At 45.7% G+C, this 17,990-nt stretch overlaps 2 protein-coding genes across 2 annotated transcripts; one reads left to right on the forward strand and one right to left on the reverse strand.

The window, feature by feature from the left end:
* The first annotated feature begins 10,553 nt into the window (after positions 1 to 10,553).
* Positions 10,554 to 12,828, forward strand: LOC146176309 (uncharacterized). Its single transcript, XM_084580938.1, has 3 exons — positions 10,554 to 11,141; positions 11,788 to 11,995; positions 12,416 to 12,828. Exons 1-3 carry the CDS (start codon positions 10,617 to 10,619, stop codon positions 12,811 to 12,813), a joined length of 1,131 nt encoding a protein of 376 aa, XP_084437064.1. The 5' UTR covers positions 10,554 to 10,616; the 3' UTR covers positions 12,814 to 12,828.
* Positions 12,829 to 13,410: 582 nt separating this feature from the next.
* Positions 13,411 to 16,876, reverse strand: LOC146176310 (uncharacterized). The gene is made up of 5 exons (XM_084581285.1): positions 16,281 to 16,876; positions 16,108 to 16,202; positions 15,804 to 16,033; positions 15,469 to 15,699; positions 13,411 to 13,754 (listed from the first exon to the last, which is right to left on the reverse strand). The coding sequence occupies exons 1-5, from the start codon at positions 16,341 to 16,343 to the stop codon at positions 13,411 to 13,413; spliced, it is 963 nt and encodes a 320-aa protein (XP_084437411.1). The 5' UTR covers positions 16,344 to 16,876.
* Positions 16,877 to 17,990: the final 1,114 nt, after the last annotated feature.

Genomic DNA, 17,990 nt, shown 5'->3' on the forward strand with positions numbered 1-17,990 from the left:
AATTTTGTTCTGCGCATGCGCGATTGACGCACGTGTTTTGGCGCACAAAGTTTTTATTCGCAAAAAAAAGGATCGCGAACAAAAAAGTATGGTTAAAATTAATAAATGAAGCTGTAAACCGTGCTTTATATTACCAAATCGTTTCCTTCAAAAAAAGAAAAAAAAGTGCTGCGAAGTGTCTTGCAGTCGTTAGCAAGAAAAAGACAAAAACCGAAAAGAAACTGTACATTTGGCCTCCCTAAATTCGTTTTTTTTTTCTTTTTTTTCCCAGCTTGGTCTGTCGCACTTTGAGATAAGCGCTTTCTTAAATAGATGATCGCGTGCAATGCAATACTTACGTTTGCAAGGACGCTAAGCTTGCAAGACTGCGTTTGGACAGTCGAACGAAACAGTGAAGTTGTGTTGGTTTCTCAATAAAATAAATCCTGATTGTTTTACAAGCGCTTGCCACTAATTCTTTCTTCTAACGCCTCGGCGTCATGAACCTGAGGGTTAATAAAGCTGATCAGCCCAAATAAGTCGTGAAAAAAGTCTAATTGAGCCATGGCTCAGTCAAACTTGATCATTCTCGCTATATCGCACAAAAAGGGAAAGCGAAGTCGAATGATATTAATTTAGAACATCAATCGTTTTGTCAATACACCCTTCACTTACTGTTGCTGAACGACCAGCCCATTTATGGCTCAGCTCGAAATTATTGGGCATACGTTAACCGAGTATACATATCTATTTGGCATATATGTATACGATGGGTACACCTTTTCTGAGTCCATTACCGCTTTCCCTAACGACGCGCGATTCGGGCAGGTGTCCATCGAAATTTAGGCCTTCTTTTTTATCATATACGTCTGTGCTGAATGACAGCTGCTCGTTGAGCATGACAGCATACTTACTGTCAAAAACATCTCTACAAGCACAGTTAGAATAACTGTCCCGCACACAGAGTCCCATGCATTTGAAAAAAAGAAAAAAAAAAAAAAAGTGAGACAAGCAGTTGTAGGTGCATTCCAATGACATACACTAAAATCGGGATCAAAATTCCCAGCACAAGACAACATAAGGATATTCAAAAAACGCAGTGTTCAGCTTTGGGATGTCATATATCAAAGGCTCATTTAACGGCTAATAAGAAGCTGACAGCTCTGAGAAGGAAAGTAATAGGCGCTTTTGACCGACTCAAGCTAGGGGAAAAAAAAAAGGGGGGGGGGGGGGATTCGAGCCTTTCTGAAAAGATATCATTTTGCACCCGTAAGCTATAATAACTTCCGGCATTACCCAAATGTTGTATAGGTATTCAGTAAAGAATCGCCAGTGGGGCTCTTGTGCGAACCTAGCGGTCCTGGCTTATAGGTCTACAACACTGAGAAGTCTATAGGTTATCCGCGCTACTACAAGTGACAACCCTTCTGTCTCGTGTCTTCCGAAAGCTCACAAGGCCACGGGAGAAAGCTGCAGAGCTATGTTGTAAGCATTGAATAAATGAACACAGCCGCATAAGGGCTCTCAGAAGGTGGTATCAAACACTTGTGCAGCTGCATTTCAGAGCAATCTTTAATAGTGCCAAATCATATCCGCTGCCACCACCAGAAAGATGCGCCATCTAGTATCGAACTTTTCATTCCAGACCATGGCCGCATTTGCCTCGCAGTGAAATGTCAGAAATGGGGGAAAAAGAGAGGGAGAGAGAGAGAACCTGCGAACTGCATGTGGAATTTGATCTCGACGTCTCGTCCAAGAAGTCCTCCCGGCGGCCTTTCCCGGAAGAGTTTCAGAATTATTGTTTCTGCTCTTTTTAACGACCGTAGCACGCCGCTGATCGTCTGAGTTCCTCCCCCCTCGCCTTCCACCCCTACTACGACAGCGGCCTTCTGCCCAACCGCGAAAGTGAGAGAATATGGCCCGTGCCTTTTAAGTTTCTCCGCCACTTTGTTACCATTATTTTGTTTTATAACTTTCGGAACTAGCAGACGACCGTCTGCCACGACGTAGCAGACGGGATGCAAAAATACCAAAAGTAAAGGAAGACGGGAATGAAGTCCCGAGAGAGACGTTTGTTTCTGACGATTTTTTTTTTCTTTTTTTTTTTTTTTTACTTTTCCGAGCGGTCGACCAAGCCCCTCCTTTTCTCCCCCGCAACCTAGCCGTCTTCCTCGGTTACAGCGGTCATGAGTGATCGCCGATTGGGAATCCAAGAATGGCGCGCGCGACGGCTTCCTTTGAGCCACGTGAGAGGACCGACGCTGCTTGCTAGGAAGTTGTTCTTGCTGGTTCTTTTAAACGCGAGAATGGTGGGGGGTGTTAAGGTTAAGGAGGATGGGTTGTAGCGGGCGCCGGGGGAGGAACCAAGTGCTCCAAAGCCTCCGGCCAAGGAGTACGAGGTACAGGGGCCAACCTGCGGCGACGGCAGCAGCCACCAAGAGCGGTGAACCACGGCCGGAATCACCCTCCTCGCTCCGCCAAGCGCGTCGGGACTCGCGCCATCTGTTGCCTTATCGGGGTTCTAAGAAAAAGAGCCCCCCCCCCCCCCCCCCCCCTTCCACCAACCCCCTGTGTGCCCCCGACAAACGACCCTGTGCGAAAACGGACACCGGGCTGCGGAGGCAGGACGGGGTCGCGCCGAGTCGTACCCGTCGTCGCCGCCGCCGCCCGCGGAAGGAAACACGCTCGCAGGCCGATTAACAAGCGCCGAAATAGAAGCTACTCTTACGCTCTTGTCGCGCTGCCGCTACGCGCAAATGCTTACGTGTACGGGACAGAACAACGTGTGAGGAAGGTATGTGATGAGAGTACAGTACCGTGGCGAAATTGATGAGGGCGCCCTCTGGCGCAAAACATTAAAGCAGCGGCCGGAATTTTACAAACGCTTTTTGGTTTAGCGAAGGGGTGCGGCGGATATCCTGAAGAAGGGTGAGGGTTCGAGGAAGGTGTGGGTGTGAGGAGCAGAGGCCGAGTAATGCGTGTGACCCAACTAAGCATAACTAAAAGCTCAGCGCATGCTCGGAAAAACATTACTCAGAGCGACAGTATGGAAGGTGAGCACTCACTCACCTCCGAACGAATGCTGTATTCAAGATTATTGAACACAAACCTCGTTACAGCGAACAAGTAAAGAATCAAAATATAGTTAGATGTAACCAAAATTCGTAATAAAAAGTCGTAAGGAACGCACACAAAACAGCATGATTTAGTCATTTCAAGGGAAGGAAACTCCCACAGAAAACCTGTTTTGCTGTTTTCAAATTTACTGTCATTTCCGAAGAAGCTCGCAACAATTCCATAGACTGAAAAAAAAAAGAAGAAAAAGGGAAGAAAAAAAGACGAGCGTCAGGAAGTTTCGCTTCTCTGCATAACATTGCTAGGTATAGGATGGCTTTTTCGCATTACAGGCGTGTAATGTGGGGAACGATATGTCAGAGCGAAATCTATCGCCGTTTTCCCCACGTACGTGACGGCCAACATGAAGGCATAGTGGCCACAAGGCTACAACCGCCCACGCCGCTACTTTCAAAGTGCTGTAGACGGGTTCGAAAGACGTAGACTCGTGCTTACTGCTAAGCTAACAGTAATCCATGCAGCTGTATCTGCCGCGGCGCTGTTGACGAATATGCGATATGATGCACTATAAAGCACGAGCCTTTGCGAGAGCGCTTGCCCCCTTCTATCCATCACTTGTGTACTGGGGCGAAGCCTACCATCTGCAATCCGAATCAGCGTTGCTGGGCACTTGGAATTCGATGTATATGTTTCACGGCGAACCGCGTTCGATATAAGAGTAGAAATTGCATGTTTGTTAAAATAATTAAGAACTCATTATAGCCAATAATATGTAATATACGCGTTCTTTGTATCGACATTTGACTGAGGTTTGTATATACCCGTTATAGATCATGGGGTCCTATGAGAGCGACGAAATGGTGATAGGCAAACAAATTATTTGGTTTCTACATATTCTATGGTACGCCAATTATAAGAGGTTTAGTTGCAAAATACTGCTATTGAAGAACGTCATCACTGTAAGAATAGTGAAATAAGATTTGGGACTCCACGCTTGAAACATACTTAATGCTATTTTAGAGTTGTGATTTCAATATTATGCGCATACGCGTAACCAATGTGGAAGCACCGTATACATAAAGCCCAGAAGCTGCACGCCGGCCGATTGCGCAAAATTATAAGAGAATAACTATAAATTTCTTTACCTCCATCCTAAGTACTGGATCTTCCACGGTCAGAGATTGATCATTTCTGGCATAAAAAAATGGTCAGATAAGCTGTCAGAGCACTCTCGTTAACTCCAACTTGTTTCATAAGCCGGATTAACTCGAACTGGTACGTTTACCGGGGCCGTCATTATCATGCGTGCATTAAGGGCAGCCCTAGCGAGCTCTCAACCCGTGCTTCAAAATATCACGATTCGAACGGAGTCTCTGCCGTTTTCGAGTTCAATAATCGAAGTTAACATGAGCGTCCGCAGTGTGTGTGTGTGTGTGTGTGTGTGTGTGTGTGTGTGTGTGTGTGTGTGTGTGTGTGTGTGTGTGTGTGTGTGTGTGTGTGTGTGTGTGTGTGTGTGTGTGTGTGTGTGTGTGTGTGTGTGTGTGTGTGTGTGTGTGTGTGTGTGTGTGTGTGTGTGTGTGTGTGTGTGTGTGTGTGTGTGTGTGTGTGTGTGTGTGTGTGTGTGTGTGTGTGTGTTGAAGAGAGGGGGAGGGAGGGGGTAAAAGGATGCCCCCACCCCTAGAATTTCGGACAATACATTTTCGCATACATAGCAAAAAGCTACACAGCTTGATACGCACTTCAGTACGACGCCCTTTAGGGCTGTCAACCAATTTCACACGTGTTACGCATGCATTACGTACGTCACGGCAGCGAAGACTGGCTGGTCTGGCTAGATTTAAGAAAGCGAACGATTCTGAGAGCAAATTCTGGCTTGTCCTTTTTCTTATCATCAGGTAAAACATCGATTATTTCAAAACTACCTAGTCATCGGCTACCCCTAGAAAACGCAAACCGAGGGCCTCGCATTTTGTGAATACCGTCGCGAGCTTCGCGACTAAACAAACAAACAAAAAAAAATCTACAGAGGAAGTAGAAAGGAATTACATTTGGTCACGCATCCTCCAGAATTTACTTGCCCCCAAGGTCAAAGGGCGGCCGTGCAAAAGAAAAACGATCGAGGTAACAAAGGTAAGCCTAGTACTCGTTCGTTATTAAGTGCAAGGAAGTCTGTGCCCAATACTGAATAATTGACCGCAAGCGCGAAGACGTACGTCTGCGCTCAATACGAAACAGGAGGTCACAGCTAAATCTCTGTGTTGGAGAGATTTAGCTTGTCGAAGACGTACTGACAGGGGTGAGTGCAATTGCGGCCACTGCGCCTGCGCGGTAAACCGGTATACGTCTACGTCATTACGTTTCCGGCAACTCTTTGTGCCGTATACGCAAGATGCATCACATACAGCTTCAGCGCAGTTCAATTGCCAGACCACCACCGGGTCGGTGGTGGTCTGGAAGAAAACCTTATAATAAACATTGAACCTTATATTACATACTGTTATCGGAGGCGGGCTCCTGGTCTGATGAAGTGGCCGGCAGTCGGTGGCACTAACTTCCACAGTCCAGTCCACCAGCCGTTTTTAGAGCTGCCTTCGCGCGAAGCAAGCAATGGATTTCGCGTAAAACACCGTTTTCAAGGCAGACGCCTTTCCTGCAGCTCAAGGTGAATATCTCGCGTCTGCGAGATGTGTCCGCGAGATGTGTCCGCGAGAATGCGCGACGAAGAAAAAAAAAGAAAAGGAAAAGAACGCAACGAAATCATAACGAGTACACAAACACGCAAGCTAGAGGAAGATTAGAGGTAAACAGAATTGAGCAAGAATAGATGGATGAGGAAAGACTTTCGCCATTAAGCTCATAAGTTAACCTAAGCGCAATCCTGCAGTTTTTATGATTCTTGCGAGCAAGATAACATCCCGTGAATAAAGTTGAGTGTATCTCTAGCCATGCTAGATGTAAACAAACAAATAAAAAAAAGTATTTGCTAGCTTTTTTCTTGTCTCTGAGACATATTGGACCACCCCGCTTTTTCTATGAATATCAGATGGCGGGAGGGTGGCCGCTGACTCAGAATATTACGGCATACCAACTGCATGGCCGTCATTTTTGACAGAGACAAGGAAAAGAATGACGTATATGGCTCAATATGTTTGGTTTGGTTTGGTTTGTGGGGTTTAACGTCCCAAAGCGACTCAGGCTATGAGAGACGCCGTAGTGGAGGACTCCGGAAATTTCGACCACCTGGGGTTCTTTAACGTGCACTGACATCGTGTCAGTGCACGTTAAAGAACCCCAGGTGGTCGAAATTTCCGGAGTCCTCCACTACGGCGTCTCTCATAGCCTGAGTCGCTTTGGGACGTTAAACCCCACAAACCAAACCAAACCAAACATATTGAGCCATACGTCATTCTTTCCCTTGTCCCTGTCAAAAATGGCGGCCATATGTAGCAGGTATTTCAAATATGCGCCAGAACTGAGATTCCTCGAGTCTCACGCGCGTCCCGTTTCGGTTTTGTGTGCCAAAGAGAATTGTATTTTCTTCAGCGTCAGGGCTTCAGAGTGATTTTTTTGCGTCGTTTGAAAAACTATGTATGGCAGCATCTTGGCCATGCATGCATGACTATACGAGCTCATTGTCATCAACCACCCCGCCGTGCTACATAAAAAGTTAACTATTCATTGTTAATTTGCTAGCTAGCTAGCTGATTCCTAAATAACTGCTGGCAGTTTGTTCCTAAAAAGATTTATTTCAACGACCTTAAATTTAGAAATCTTTAATCTAGACTCGCTCAAATACAGGATATACGTCCGCGTTTGCATCATGTTTCGGAGACGAAGGAGAGAGAAAGCAAGCAAGCAAGTAAGAATCAATGAATGCTTCTCCTGCCACTTGAATAATCCAGCGGACTCATCTCCATACGCCGTAATGAAGCGACGCAAGATGCAGTGAGCATCACTGGTTCATTACGGACTATGTGAATTTGTTTTCGACACTGGACCTTCCATACTGTGTTATGACAGTCAGGTCAATGTGAGGACGTTTAGCAGTGACGTTTAAATTAGTTTTGTGCTTATTGGTTAGCCGTTTGCGTCACGTTTCAGTGACATTTTGGTTCAATGTAACCCCGCCACATCCCTTCGGTAAAAAATTTGCGGGCCTCTCGACGCTCGCCGCGCGGAGCTCGCAATCCAACTAGGTGACGAGAAGGTGGAGAGCAGGTAACGCGGCGGCGGCTAAGTACAAAGCGTGGCGCTACTTTTTTTTTCATCGAAGGACTTTACATCTCCTTCCTGTTGAGCGCCACTGACGGAACACTCACACATTCCCCTTCTTGCCCCGAAATTATCTTGAATCCCTGCCTCCCATTTGCGGTTGCCCGTTCCCGTAAATGCATTTTGCTATTTTATTTAATCACTAAGCACTTTATCTCTGCCTCGGCTGTCTCGCATATACTTTTTCGCACAAAGCCCGGTAATCTGCCACATTATGTAAAACATCATCCGACATAAATAATCGACGTCCCATCGCAAATGAGCTTCCCGATTACGCAGCGCCTGCCAACTAGGCTGTCACCTGGTATCGTGACGTCATGCAGCCCGCCGACCAATCAGTGCCAGGTTAATTATGTCAACAGCAAACTGCCATGTACCAGTCAGAGGCATACACGTGACTTCTCGCTCGCAAAGCTAACGCTGACAATCCGCCTTTTTCATAAGGCGGCTCTGCGCATGCGCGCCTCTCCTCTGGTTGAAAACAAACCACCAGCCCATGCTGCACATGCGCAGTTCGTGGCCTCCGTGATCGACGCAGCCGTAACTGATCTCGGAGGCCATGTGTAGTTAATATTCTTGAGAGGCGTATGCGACAGATGGCGGTAGCTGTCCAGAACCCACACCGTCATTTCGCTGGCGCCAAGGACTTTTTCAACCAGTAGCAGACGACTTTCCAACCACTCCCAGATGGCGCCACATTTTGTGAAAAAGGCGGATTGCGGACAAGGGGTCCTTTAACGCCATCGCGTTAATAAATCGAGTTAAATTGCACGTATTGTATATATATGTCCTTTTCTCGTCCTCACGTCCGCCCTCACCCTTTCGAAACAAGGCGCATGACCATCCGCAGAACGTGGCATTCTAGCGCAGGTTACCAATCGTAGAACAGGGCATTAAGCCTCCCTCGCGAGCCTGAAGAAAATCTCCTTACTCAGTGATAGCAAAAAGCTGCGTAAGGAAAGTTCTCGGGACTTTCACCTACAAGATGTTCCAAATTTTTTTTTTTTTCAAAGTGACAAGTAAGCCTGTGAAAGTGGATTTTACGGCAAGGCAAACATTATTTACCATGATATGGGACTTTAATCAGCTGAGATGACAATAAAAAATAAGGGGACACTTAAACTTCGCCTTTAAGGGTATGCGGTTTTACAAACACGAACTTCCAATTTAATATATTTTTTATTTATACACTGATACTTAGCACCAGCAAACATTGGCCTTCCATTCTGAGCAGACGTTTGACACCTTCGAACGCATTTTCATTATTTTTTAAATTATTGCAATAAATAAATGTTATTGCAATTATTACAATACATTAGCATCATAAAGCATTGGGCTTTCATTCTGACCCCTTTGAACCCCACTTTTTCAATTTTTTTAGTTTATCACAGTTTCATTAACTCATTATCGCCTATCATGTATCAATCGACCATCAATCACTAGAACCACAAATTATATTGATATAACAATTTTTTTGCGCACCCCTCGATAATTTCCGACACGCGGCCCCGACTGCTGTACACCGACTACTTTTCGGCCGAACGAGCTACCTGTTTATATTTTTGGTTTGGGCCATAAAGCAAACACGAATATAGGAGAAGGCCGTCGTATAGAAGGCCGTCAACATGGAAGGGGCGATATTTTTTACATGCCGAAAACGGCAGAGTGCTTCGATATCGCGCTAAATAACAGGCTTTTGAAAATTCGTTGCCTTCTTCAAATTTCACATTGACCAAATGACGTCACTCGAACGTTTAATGCAGGAAATATTTTATTGTGTTAATGTTTTATGACGCCCATGATGTGGGCGGTGACTTCCAATAATGCAGCCTGCGTTACGCAATAGCGTATAGGGCCCGTTCTGCTGCAAAGCCGTCGCCGTACCTTGGGAAAGGGTTCAAGGCCATGTCAGAAAGTATACGCACTCAATTTTGTATCAGAATTGTGACGCGACGGTTCTTTGTGAAGCGTTTACGGTGACGTCATACCATTTCGCTTCCCATTATGTAGCATCCATTTGCAATTGTGTGTGTAGGTGTCCATCGAGACGTGAGAGATACTGCGCCATCATTTTCCCCCAGAACGTCTTAAAAACAAAACAAAAAATTAGTGTGTGGAATGAAGAGATGGTGCTAAGGCACTATCGAATCTACTGTTGTGCGAGGGCCAGCTTCAGCGTCCCCTTATCCAAATTCCTTGCGCCGATCTCGTTAATGGTACGGAGGTGGAGGGCGGGGAGTCCACCTCGCGAGGCACGTAAAAAAACAGCCATGCTGCGTGTAACGGTGTCAGAAATTTAAGTTCAGTGCTCTAGAAGTTGGCATGGGCGACGAATCGACCGGAACTCGATGCCCAGCCAACTGATAACAAAGCCGGCTTCCCGCACAATGCCACAGTAAAATCTACCTTGACACCTGAGCCACTTGAATTAGCTGTGCAGCCAACCAGAGCAGGCTTTAGCCTCAAAGACAGTCGTAACTGCACAACGGCTATCGTACTACCCTAACTCTCCGTGACCACTTCACAAAATTCAAATTTCCCGCACTGCGCTGTCTATGATGATGATGATGATTTATTGACTCTACCCTTCGTATTGGGCGGGCACCATGTTGGTGCCGCAGTCGTAAAATGTAGATGGCGCCACTGTAGATGTGGCGCCATCTACAAGGAACAACTGCTACTGCTACTAAGCTCGGCTCGACCGATGACCCACCGATTGAGCGACGGCTCTGGACGGCTCCAATGACCGCAGCCGACGCCTCCAGCCGACCAAAGATATGCTACATATGCACTTATTTGCCTGATTAGCTCAATAAAAAATGCAACCATTACATTATACAGGCAGATTTCGAGCTGCATGTTCAGTCGCGCAACTTTGAACAAAACGTACTAGATTTAGAGAGTGAACAAGTGACGTATAGTATAGTGACATTCAAGTCAGTTAAAAACAACTCTGGTTACAACTTACGCCTGCAGCTCCTACGCAGCTGCAGTATTAGACAGTTTTAGTTTCACGTACGTGAGGCGTTCACGGACGTGAACGTGAGAAGTCTACGTAGCCGACGCGCATGTCGTTTGGAACCCTTATAGTTACACGTACGCGACGCACGCTGCACGTCGTTCCTAGCGCCATCTATTGACAAATACAGACACTGTTACAGCCATTCTAATACAAGACGAGTCTAAGCCAAGCCTGTTTAACTGCGTCGGAGCGACAGTGCATCGGGTCGTCCTCACCCTGTGTAAATCGCATCTGTTCTTCTATACCTTTGCCACTTTTGCGTTTAGCAATGCCTCGGAGTATTATGTGTGACCGCTACCTGCTCTCCACGCTGTCGTGGGAGGAGATCGATGATCTCATGATGTCGAGGGCGGAGCGGGTTCTTTATAAAGGCTCTCTGGAGGATATTGAATATTACTTCAGAAGAAAGAGAGAATCTGAACTTTTGCGCTACCGCTCGCACCGTGGACTCCTCAATATTGATAGTATAGAGCCCTCCCTATTCAGGCAGCAGTTCCGTTTTGATAAAGCGGACTTTGATTACCTGTTTGGTGCGCTTCAGGTGCCGGAAACTGTGAAAAGTGCACAAAACGTCACCGTGCCAGATCGGGAGGCATTATGCATAACCCTTAGACGCCTAGCCTACCCAAACAGGTGGTGTGACCTCGAAGCCATATTTGGGAGGCACTCATCGGTAATGTCGAGTGTGGCGACGCAAGTAGTGCATCACATTGCCCACAGTTTCAAGAATCTGCTGAATGATAGCAACAACCACGACTGGCTGTCTCCTGCACACCTAGCGAAGTTTGCAAGTGTAAGTAGACTTGATTGTTTTACCTATTCCCTGCAGCAGTGTTGCATGGAGCTGGTGATAAGTGTCCTGTCATCCTGCATAATGTCAGTTTTTCGCCCTGTAAGGTATCTTGCGTTATATTACTTATGTTTGCTTAAATGTGGGACACGCAAACTGGCTGTATTAGATGACAATGCGGCATATCGAGATGTATTACTCACCTCCCTCAGCCAGCTATGTGCTGGGGCAAAGAATATGAAAGCGATAGTGGCACGGGGCTAGCGAGGAGTACCAGGAAATCAGACTACTCATAAAAAAGGAATCTCTCTCTCCAGGAATTCCTCTTTGAGGAATGATGCATCCACATGGTAGTCGCATGTTATACACTAACCCCCCCCCCCCCCCCCCTCCCCTCCTCAGAAAAAAAAAAAAAACTTCATTTTGATGGGGAAATCTTATTTGGCTGTCTCTCAGTCTGAACTCTACACCTCACCTTTGCAAATTTCAAGTAAAAGTGCAACATTATTAAAAATTTCACATTTATGTTAGTGTTGAAATTATGTCAACAATAACTCAACGTCCCATGTAAAAGAGCTTACTTGATGTTCCTGTTTTGCTGATATTCAAAACTCAAGTTTTGATTGCATTTCATGTTGTTATCTTGCAGGCCGTACAAAACCGTGGTGCCGCTCTACCCAACTGCTGGGGATTTATAGACGGTACAGCTCGCCCCATATGCCGACCAACAAGGAACCAGCGTGAATACTTCTCGGGCCACAAGCGCATGCACGTGGTAAAATACCAGTCGGTGATGTGCCCAAATGGGATTGTGTGCCAACTTGACGGGCCTTATCCTGGAAGGCGGCATGACGCAGGTATCTAGTTTATTGTTCAATACTGAAGAAAATTGTGCTATCATAGTAGACATCACAGCTGTAAGGCTATAGTTTCATAAGCAGTATATGGTGTTTAGTTTCTCATCAAGCAGCAGTTATTACAGCCACCATATAAGTGTGCTATATTTAGAATAAATATAATTACAGGAAGGCACAGAGAAAAACAGCTGTACTGCTAACATAAGCATTTTTCTCTTTTCTATTTCTGAAATGGTGTGTGTGCCATGTACCAATACAGCAAACAGTAATATATATACAGTTTAGATGATTTCATAAAACACTTAAAAGCTGCTTGCATGTTATGTAGCATGAATATTCAGTTTATGTGCCAATTTCAGTGCGATTGATGTAGTTTTGCAGTTCTGTAGGAGTGAACCTCTGTTATCATTATTCTTGCAGGGATACTCAAGACCAGCGGCCTGTATACCAAACTGGAGAAACTGGTTGGGCATCATCAGTTTGTGCTATACGGCGATCCTGCCTATCCTTTGAAGCCACTCCTGATGAAGCCCTACGGTGGCTCTTCTTTGACGGCCACACAGCTGGCGTTCAACTACTCCATGAGTCGTGTTCGGCAATCGGTTGAGTGGGGATTCGGAAAAGTGGTAGCCGAGTTCGCCTTCCTTGATTTCAAAAAAAATCAAAAACTGCTACGTCAGCAAGTAGCACAAATGTATAAAGCTGCAACGATCCTGACGAACTGCCACACATGCCTGTATGGTAGTCAGGTTTCACAATACTTTGGAATTGATCCACCTAGCTTGCTAGAGTACCTGACACCACATTCTATGCCATGAACATGCTTGTTTGTTTGTTTGTTTGTTTGGGGGGGTTTGTTTGTAGCCGGCACAGTAGCCGGCACAGCTTGGGCACAGTAGCTGAGCACCTTACCACTGTTTTTAGAATGTTCAGGAAAGCAAATTGATTCGGCCGAGCACAACCTGAATAGTTTTGCTGTTCAAAATGCTGCCTTGTAGCTGTGCACAGTTGCTAAGAGCAACTACCTAAATGCAACGCTGTCATTTTATGTTCTGAATTGCAGCCATAAAAATAACTTGCCTGTCTCTTTATGCTTTGTAGGTCATGGCTTCCAGTACTGGATATTTATGCACTGCAATCAACACAGCGGGACAGATCACTCAAACCACATGACACAAGAGCACACATTGGTCTCCTGTTTTGCTTGTAGCACATAAATCTCCAGTACCTTGTGTAATTACCATGCCTGTTTTGTTTTATTTTAACCCTCTCATTTGTAATGTATAACTGTGCCCTGAGGGCGTAATGGGAAAGTTTGAACATTAAAATGCCTACAATGCCCAGATCACGTTTTTTACATGTATTCACATGTGCAGCAATTCCAGCGTCGGCATTCACAAAGCATGTTTATTTGCTCATTTCGTAGTGTTTTCTTGGGGGGCAATCCTGGTCAGCAGATTTTCCAGGATGCTAAAAAACATGCGGCGTTCGTTTGCCCTTTCTTGCCTATCGTCCGCACGCTCTTCTGCACGTGAACGCCATTCTTCTGCCCGTTCTTCAGCCTTTTGTTTCAATTCTTCTTGCCTCAGATGCATTTCATGTTTGGCTTTCTCTTTCTCCCATTGAAGGCGGTCTTCTAGTGCGATGCGTCTCGATTCGATCAAAAAGTCTTTTTGCTTAAGAAATTCATCGTGCCTCATTCTTTTTTCAACAAATTCATAGTCGGCTATCTCGAGCCTTCGAGCTTGGTTTCTTTTCCCTGTAGAGCATAGGAGTAAAAAAAAAAAAAAAACAATCAGCCTCTATAGTAGCACGAGAAAGTGCCCACATAGAAAGATTTGGAGATGAATTTGGGCAAGCCATATTCATTACAAGGGAAGCACATTAAGTATTGCTGTTTGCCTTCTCATAGACACAAGGCAAGTAAAAAACCACACAGCCCTAATTAAAGGCAAAATCGAGTACTAGCACAAACAGTGAACTGTACAGCGACATGTTTCCAGCAAAGCAAGAGCAATGGTGAATCAGAGCTGGCGTTGATGTAGACTTGTTTGGCACACTGTTCTGCATGATGTACAAGGCATTCTACGAGGGCATGAGGTATGCTGACATGAACATAACAGATGCACGAAACACTGACAGCTGCACAGATCAGCACAAATATTTTTCAAAGTACCTTATTGCATAAACTGTTCCTTTCGTCAATAATATATATATCCTCTCTTTCACTCATGAAGTGAAGGAGTGCAGGAAAAAAAGTGAAAATTCAGCTTTACTAGTTCCCAGCCGCATAGCATATAGAAGTTCAAGAAGCAAAATCAAAACAAGAAGAAAAAAAAATGCAGGCAGAGCAACATGATGGCAACAGCACAAAACCACGAATGACAATACAGGAATGGCTTGTTTAGAAAGGCGAGATCAACTGATTCTAGAAATAAGTAAAAAAAAAAACTATTTGAACTACAAGAGACATCGGGTATAAGTGAAAGTACACACTCGAGAAAGCCTAAAGATAAAAAAAAAAGTTACATTAGAGGAAGTGATGGAAGAAACCAAATGCGTATTGTGTGGTATGAACAGAAGAGGGTTGCTCAATAAAAATTACATAACAAAGCAAGAAATACATCTCATGAAAGGATTTTTGTCAAAGAAAAACAATTTCAATTCTTTTTCGAAGTTATTTAGAGAGTAATACCATTATTACAACAGAAGTTTAACATGTGTGGTAACATTCTGTATCATTTGTTGTCCATAACTGGTACTACACGTTTTCATTAACCAAGGTTGTGTGCTTCTACACTAATAAGCTAGGTTCCTTTTACGAAGGGATGCCGACTGCAATAGGGAATAGCTGTTATTTTATTTCAAAGTTGTAATGGTGAACCAAGAAGACATTGGACCCACCACATGCCCGAAGTGTTCCACACCAGCTGCGGAAGTGGATGTTTGCCACCTGCTGTGGACTTGTGCAGCCACAAGGGCATCTAGGACACAGATTCTGCAGGAAGTGGGACTGGCGGCAACAAGGGCAAAGAACTTCTCCAAATGGCTCACCGACAACAATAAGAGCAGGAGCCTTCTCCGGTTCCTTATGGAAAATAATTTACATGATCTTTTTATATGCCTTGGCAAGCTTACGTAACAATAAAAAAAAAAAAGAACACAGGCAGTGAGAGTATAGGTTGTCTGTTTTCATTATACAATACTTCCCAACAGAGGTTGGGAAGAGTGACTTCTAGGGGCACTTTCAATATTCCTTAGCATTTTTCTCTGCGAGTAAAATTGATTTCACAATCAGTTTTATGGTAACTTATTCTATTCATAGAAACAGTTTGATATTTTTGGCTCTTTATAGCCATACCAATTTCCAAGTTCCTTTCATGAGCATTCAGGTAGGATATACTGGAGTCAGTATATTGTAAATTGCAAAATGAAACAGCTGTGGATTACAACGTGCTCTGAAAATAACTTACCGGTGCTGCGAGTGGGTTCGCTTCTAGACGGCCGCGGATCGAAGACGTCGTCTTCATGTATGACAGGTGTGGAGGGCCTGCTGTCTCTCGACGAACTTTGAATGACCTCGGGCGCGACGATAGCGTCCGTGCCAAACACGGAGAGCGAAGGATCATCGTCCGGTATGGAGTAGTCGTCGGCATCATTGGTCATTTGGCTTACCAAATGCGCCACCGTCGTACGTCCAGAGCCTGCAATGAATAATAAGAACAGTGAAGCAGATTTGGCTGCGTAAAAAGCTAAGACGTAGATAAAAAGAAAAGGCCGACGCTACAAAAACTCCAGGTATGCTTACATCCTGCATCGACGTCAGGCATGCTGCCGAGGTCCGTTGCCGCGTACACTTCCGCTGCGGAGTCCCTTGCTAGTGCGGCTGAACTTCTCGCAGCAGCAGGCGAGCTTCGGGAACCACAGCTTTGCGCTGGTTTTTTTAATGCTCGTGTCTTGTGCCCATTTTCTTTGGCTATGGTCAATATTTCCTCCAACAGTTGCTCTAGTTCGGAGTACTCCTCCTCGGTACCAGACCTAACCCAAGCAAAAGAGAAAAGTTTGTATGTATATTACGCTCCTTACTGAAGTAAAACGACGAAGCGACTTACTTGCGGAGGCTTCTCCTGTCCCTGTCAGCATATTGGTCCAGCAGGAGGCATGTGCGCTCGCGCACGGTGCGGGCGGTAAAAAACTTCCCCCGCGCCTGTGTCAAGCGCAAAGCAATTTGCGCCCACCGCGCTCCACGCTGCATGTTATCCTCAAAAGGATTGCAGTCTCTTACGTCTCTCAGCATGTCCAAGTCGTCGTTCTTGGAGAACCGAAGGCGCGGAGGTGCAGCACTCATATTTACGACGTCTTTGCTGACTTTTGACCACGGCGTGCTTCTAACTCACGCTTGATTTTTCTGCCTTCTCACCAAATCTCACGAGATCTCGCAAGCTTCCGAGTTTCACCAGGGGGCACTGGTTTCGCTGTGCTTCGCGTGATCTCGCGAGACCATTGCTATGGCAACGGCAAAAGCTTCTTCGTCAGGCTTAACAGCTGTAAAATCGTGCTTCTATCTAAAAAATAAAGGCTATTTGTCACTTGAAACATTATGCGAGGGTAAGATTGGGCAAACTGAAGGCGAATACAACAGTTTAGAACACGATATCACGCCGAGGAATTAGCGACGAAGCTGTTATCGATGTGAGGCGGGCGCTCTGGTCGCCGCCATGTTGTCAACGCTACGAGTACGCCAGCAACGTGAAGACGCCAACGTGAAAATCCGAATCTCACGTACGTCCGTGAAACTCCCGCGGACTCTTCACGTTCTGCGCATGCGCACTGGTCACACGTAGGCGCTTCACGTACGTGAAGCTCCCACGTACGTGAAACTAAAACTCTCTTGGGGCTTGTAGATTCAGATCCTACCGCTGATCACCAGTTGTTGTGGCTTGTAGATTCCGATCCCAACGCTGGTCACCAGTCGTAGGATCTGAATCTACAAGCCCCAACACTGATGACTGGAGGTGGGATCTGGATCTACAAGCTACAACAACTGGTGATCAGCGGTGGGATCTGAATCTACAAGCACGACAACTGGTGGCAGCGGTGGGATCTGAATCTACAAGCACAACTGGTGGCAGCGGTGGGATACGAATTGTCGTGGCACGTCAGCTGCTCCTTCCAGGTGCTCAGATGAGTGGCCAATACGCCTTTTTCACAAGGCCACTCTGCGCATGCGCGCCTCTGCCCTGGTTGAAAACAAACCACCAACCCCAGCTGCGCATGAGCAGTTCTTGGCCTCCGCGATCGGCGCAACTATAGCTGATATCTCGGAGGCCATGTGTAGTTAATATTCGTGACAAGCGCATGCGATAGATGGCGTTAGCTGTCAAGAACACACACAGTCCTTTCGCTGGCGCCTAGGACGCTTTCAACCAGTGGCAGACGAATTTTCAACCACTCCCAGAGGGCGCCACAGTTTGTGAAAAAGGCGGATTCTTCAAATGTGGCATACCTCTCAGCATGTAGTTACTGCCCTTACCACAACATTGGAGGCTCCACAGCAAGCGATGTAGTTTTGAACAGAGAATGTCTTGGCAGTGCTACTGCACCTTTGATGAATGCTGCGATGCACTGCAACTGAAAAGCACCACCACTTCCACTGCTTCAGCAAACCAGTACCCACTAGCAAGGACCAAGCTCGGAATAAGCATGTCGGTGCACTAAATGATGGACTTCGACCTCGAGATGAGGTGTTGCAACCAGGGTTTATTAGTTTCTCCCAGAGTTTTTATGTGAAAAAGTTTTAAATCTACCACAGAATGAATCGGGATAAATGACAGCTTCAGCTAGGTAGTCCTGTGGTTTGCAAGCAAATGTCACTGCATTAAAGAAAGTTGCACAGTTCTTGGCTAGGCAGAAAAGTACTTTTCTCATACACACAAATGCTTCTGCTGCCTCAATCAAAACAACTGTTATTCCTTGGCAACATTTTGCACCTAGC

This window comes from Amblyomma maculatum, chromosome 10 (assembly GCF_055883805.1).
Source record: "Amblyomma maculatum isolate TAMU_Amacu chromosome 10, ASM5588380v1, whole genome shotgun sequence".
Lineage (NCBI taxonomy): Eukaryota > Metazoa > Arthropoda > Arachnida > Ixodida > Ixodidae > Amblyomma > Amblyomma maculatum.

Bases quoted from the DNA above. Each gene is read 5' to 3' on its own strand.
- LOC146176309 (XM_084580938.1), top strand. From the start codon at position 10,617: ATGCCTCGGAGTATTATGTGTGACCGCTACCTGCTCTCCACGCTGTCG. The intron at 11,142-11,787 runs GTAAGTAGACTT...GTTATCTTGCAG, and splicing joins ACCTAGCGAAGTTTGCAAGT to GCCGTACAAAACCGTGGTGC. The intron at 11,996-12,415 runs GTATCTAGTTTA...TTATTCTTGCAG, and splicing joins TGGAAGGCGGCATGACGCAG to GGATACTCAAGACCAGCGGC.
- LOC146176310 (XM_084581285.1), bottom strand. From the start codon at position 16,343: ATGAGTGCTGCACCTCCGCGCCTTCGGTTCTCCAAGAACGACGACTTG. The intron at 15,700-15,803 runs GTAAGCATACCT...TATTCATTGCAG, and splicing joins GCCTGACGTCGATGCAGGAT to GCTCTGGACGTACGACGGTG. The intron at 13,755-15,468 runs GTAAGTTATTTT...TATGCTCTACAG, and splicing joins CGAACCCACTCGCAGCACCG to GGAAAAGAAACCAAGCTCGA.